Source organism: Vitis vinifera, chromosome 18, assembly GCF_030704535.1.
Source record: "Vitis vinifera cultivar Pinot Noir 40024 chromosome 18, ASM3070453v1".
NCBI classification, from domain to species: Eukaryota; Viridiplantae; Streptophyta; class Magnoliopsida; order Vitales; family Vitaceae; genus Vitis; species Vitis vinifera.
The window spans coordinates 31,013,063-31,017,848 of record NC_081822.1 but is presented as its reverse complement, the minus strand read 5'-3'; the positions used below and the strand labels follow the sequence as shown (position 1 = coordinate 31,017,848).

Below are 4,786 nucleotides of genomic sequence, written 5' to 3'. Positions count from 1 at the left end.
CCAAATAGAGTTAGCACACCTTAGATTAAATCTAGTATGTTTTTCATAAGGGAGCAGTTATGTGCATGCTACTTTAGTATTTTGCATATGACCATATTTGATTTGACCTAAAGGGACATTAGTAGGAAAGTGACTAAACTAATGCTAAGTGACATGAGAGCGAATGGAAGACACTTTAGCTACGCATCACAATCTATCACAATCTTGACTCCTCGTCGACAATTTATCCTACATATTAGGCATGCAATATGTTTATGAGTGGACTAGTGAAAGCATAGCCTTATAGTATTTCTTTCAAAGGAATCAAAGGTGCTTGACTTGACATGACTAAATGAGTTTGAGGCATACTAACACAATTTTTTTAGTTTATGTTTGGGTTTTGGAAAATGTGAAGGAAAACACAAGACAAAGAAAAGAAGAAAAAAAAAAGAAAAAAAAATGGATTTAAAATCAATAAATTATTTATATAGATTATTTTCAACTTGTTTTACTTACATTAGCATTTTATATGAATTATTTCATTTTTTTTATTCTATTGAAATGCATGTTATATGTTATGAAAGTTGTAATATTGATTAGTGAATAAGAACCCATTTTAGTTGTGATAAACTACCCTTTTCAAATATATGAGAAATTTTGGTATAGAATAAGAATGTGTTTGATAATGATTTTATAAAGTATTTGCAACATCTTTAATACTTGAAAGATAAAAATTTTTAAATGTTACTAAAAATACTTTCTAGTGTTTGATAATGATTTTATAAAATATTTGTAACATCTTTAATACTTGAAAGATAAATTTTTTTAAATATTACTAAAAATACTTTCTAAAATCAGTAACAAACGCACTCAATCAATTTTTCATTTCCACCACAAATCCCTTGGAAATCCTCATCAAACTTGAAAGAAATTAAAATCAAAATTGGAGCTGCCACGCAAGGCTGAAGGCTCCACTGTAGTTGACACATTCCAACATGGCCATCTCCACGTGGTGACCATGCAAAAATGTGAACGATAAAGCATCCAAAACGTCTCTCACTAACTATTCACCCTTTTCAACTTACCATACCCTCACCCTCACCTCTCTTCTCTTTCCCTTCCCAAACCCACCTCCACACAACGTTGCAGACATCCAATGGAGTCCCGGGATCGCCCTTCCTCTTCTCGCCGGCCCTCTAAAAGGGTCCGCATTACTGCAACCCTGCCCCATATTCCAGACGAAATCATTCTGGAGATTCTGTGTCTTCTTCCTGTGAAGTCCCTGATGCGGTTCAAATGCGTTTCCAAATCATGGCGTGAGATGATCTCCGATCCCGATTTCGAGAAGAAGCAACTCGCAGTTGCGGCACGAGACTCTGGTGAGGTCTATAACTCGAGGCTTATTATGCATTATCCTTCTATGAAGCTTAAATCTTGCCCTTTATCTTGCCTGTTCTATGAGCCTGTTGGGCATTCTGTGAATCATGAGTATCCGGGTAGCGAATTGGGTGCTATGAATGAGATCATTGGTAGCTATAATGGGTTGGTTTGTTTTTGTATTCGGGATACAGAAAATGATATAATCTTTGTGTGGAATCCATCGACTAGGGAATTTAGAAGATTGCCTCCCATTTCTTTTATGCAGTGTTTTCATTTGGTGGCGTATGGATTTGGGTATGACAGCATTGCCGATGACTATAAGGTTACGAGAGTGGGTTGCTACTGTATTGGGCGCTATTATGAATATCAAGTCAGGGTTTTTTCATTGAGAGGTAATGTTTGGAGAAAAATTGAGAATTTTCCCTGCTATCTTTTCACTGATGAACCAGGGATACATGTGAATGGTTCAATCAATTTCGGGGGAGTTGGGGACAGTGAAAATTACTACTGGAGTGTAGTTGGACTTGATTTAGCAAGTGAATCTTATCGGATGGTGCCGCTGCCTGATTGTGCAGATCCAAATGTGAAACCAATGATTATGGCTTTAGGAGGACGGTTTTGCACTATTTTTGATAATGACGAGGCTGTTGATGTGTGGGTAATGGAGCAATATGGGGTGAAGAAGTCCTGGAATAAATTGGTTACTGTACCTTATTTCCCGGACCCAATGACTGTTGATTGTACAAAGCCAGTGTTCTTTTTGCGAGACGGAGCAATTCTAATGGAATTCTATGGGTTGTTAGTTTTGTACAATATCGATAGAGATGAATCAACGATTCCTACAATCTATGGGACTCGTCATTGTCATGAGGTAGAAGTCTACCTGGAGACCATAGTTTCACCCAATGCCTACTATAGACTGCAAGCTGGCCATCAAAATGGAGGAATAGGAAGACAAGGTAATAAGAATTTTCTGATGATTTTTTTTGCTGGTTACTAATTTCTCTGTTTGATGTACAGGATGCTCATTTTCAATTTTTTTTTACATGTTGCAACATCTGAGCTCTTAATCCCAATTGCTTGGAATTTTCTATGCTAACCATTTTTCGTCACTCACTTCATAGGCAATCCTGATAGAAAGCATATATGTCAAATTTTTATGGCTATTTTATACCTTTGAGTTTTATATTTTCTGTTTACATAGCATAAATAAACTGGATTATTTCAAAACCAAGCATTTGTCCCTATGGGATGTTTTAAGTAGTGCGGCACTTCATCATTAAACTCTCTTACTGGATGTTGATTGAGCATTTTAACCAATCATCACCACCCCCTGTTTAAGAATTTTTAGTTGATAATATGGATGAACCTTAATTAATGCTGTTGAAAATTTGTAGTTTTATTTTCCACCTACTAGGCCAGACACTTTTGTACAACACCCAATTTTTCCCATTTTGATATGGTTGATTGCTGTGTTGGATGATTGTAATGTCAGATTTTGTTGTCATGTCTTAATTTCTACTCTAGGGTATAAGCATCTTAATTTTAAGTTGTCATGGGCACTGGATGCTAATTCTTGATTGAAACTAGTTATTTTATATATACATTTAATATATACTTATATGTTTATATGCTTTTGGACTAGTGGTATCTCATAATGTTGAAGTTGGTTTTGAAAATCTTGATTCATTTGTGTGATTGGCTGGTGGTTAAGTTGTTAGACCATGTTTTACTTGGTGAAAAAGATGGCTAAAAGGTCATGTTTCTATAAATTTGTTCACAATTACTTTTGTTGCTAAATGGCTACGATTTGTGATGTGTGAAATTGTGCTGCACATGGGTTTGATCGAGTTGTATGACGGATGATCCAAATGCCAAACTTTTTTGTTAAGCTCTTAGATTATATTTAATGCTAGTATCTCAATTATAACTTGTTGCTAGTGTTGGAAGTTGATACTTGACTAAAAGTAGTTTGAAGATGTTCACTTGATGTATCAGCACTCTAAAATTTTATTTCTATTTTTCAGGTATATCCTGAGCATAAGGTATGGAGCCCAGACTAGTTCCTTGCAAAATTTGGAGGATGTTGTCTTTAGGGAACTAGAAATGCTCTTTAGTCTTGTATGTGCTTAAACATTATAGTGCTTTATATATGTGAACTTTAAGGCCAAATACATACCTGAGTATGAAGTTTAAGGCCTTATGTTAGTACTTGATGTAGTATATTGTAGTTAGGAAAGCATAAATGCTTGTTTGTGACCTACATGCATGCAAAGTTTGAGTAATTTATACAGGGCTCTGAAGTTTAATACTTTATGCCAACCTAAGTATGAACTTTAATTTAAGTGCATACTTCTAATATTAGTTTTTTGTCAACCTGCCACCTGTTATGGAGATCCCAGTCTTTAGCTTCCGTTAGCAATAGAACTCAACAATGTGAAAATCTCCATTCATTAATTGAATTATAGTTAACAATTTCTGTCTTTGCTTATCTGTTGTCATTAGAGTTCTTCTATTCATGTTTTAACTTCATGGTTTGCCTTAAAGTTCTATCTCAGTTTTTCCTGTGGAAGTTTAATATAACCCTAAGCCATGTCCACTGCTAATCATGTATGCTGTTTTTTCCTTTCCTTTTGCCTTCAATTAATATGCTTGTTTATATGTTTCTTTTCTAGGAAAATCATTGAAAGTAAAGATTTCTGCTCAATTAATTCTTATTTATTGCTAGTTGTAAATCCATATCCCTCCACATTGATATGTTTACCTTTTGCTCGGGTAATCAACTCTTTAATTGCCAATCTACTATCACTCCTAACAAAATTTCCTAGCATATACTCCCTAAGCTATCCCTTTTTTGTGATGGTAAATTTTTGTCCCCATTAGGACAGAACTTGGAACCTCCCACAAACCCTCCCAATCCTTTACCACTTGAGCTAGGCCTTAATTGATACTTATGCTCTTCAATTGATGATCTTAAGTACGAAGCCCTGTAGTGATCACATTTAAACTCAATTTGCATGTAAGATGTTTGATAACAAATGCCCCTTCATTTAATGGACTTATGCTTTTTATTCTTTTTGTTTTTCCTTTACTATTTTTTTTTTGGACAAATTTTGGATTATTTCCCTTTTTACTTTAACCCAGCGAAATCTAATTTTTCATTTTTTTGATTTTGTTCTCTAGTTTCACATTCTTTCCATCTGCTGGGCTTCATCTTAGTCACTATTGGTAATCTTTATAATATTGTTTAATTGATGGTCAACTTAGCGATTTTTTACATGGCTTATTATTTTTCATTTATTAACTATTTTTTGTTGGTAGTAGAAGCATTAGCTATAAGTACATATATTATATTTTGGTTTCTATTTATGTTTAACTTAATGCAGTTGTTTGCTGTTTTTCTAGCTAACAATTGTTGATGAATGTA

General features: G+C 34.4%; 1 protein-coding gene across 1 annotated transcript; it reads left to right on the top strand.

Moving 5' to 3' along the window:
- Positions 1-1,065: 1,065 nt before the first annotated feature.
- On the top strand, positions 1,066-3,750 carry LOC100267195 (F-box/kelch-repeat protein At3g23880). Its single transcript, XM_002280388.4, has 2 exons — positions 1,066-2,318; positions 3,387-3,750. The coding sequence occupies exons 1-2, from the start codon at positions 1,136-1,138 to the stop codon at positions 3,395-3,397; spliced, it is 1,194 nt and encodes a 397-aa protein (XP_002280424.1). The 5' UTR covers positions 1,066-1,135; the 3' UTR covers positions 3,398-3,750.
- The last annotated feature ends 1,036 nt before the right edge of the window (positions 3,751-4,786 follow it).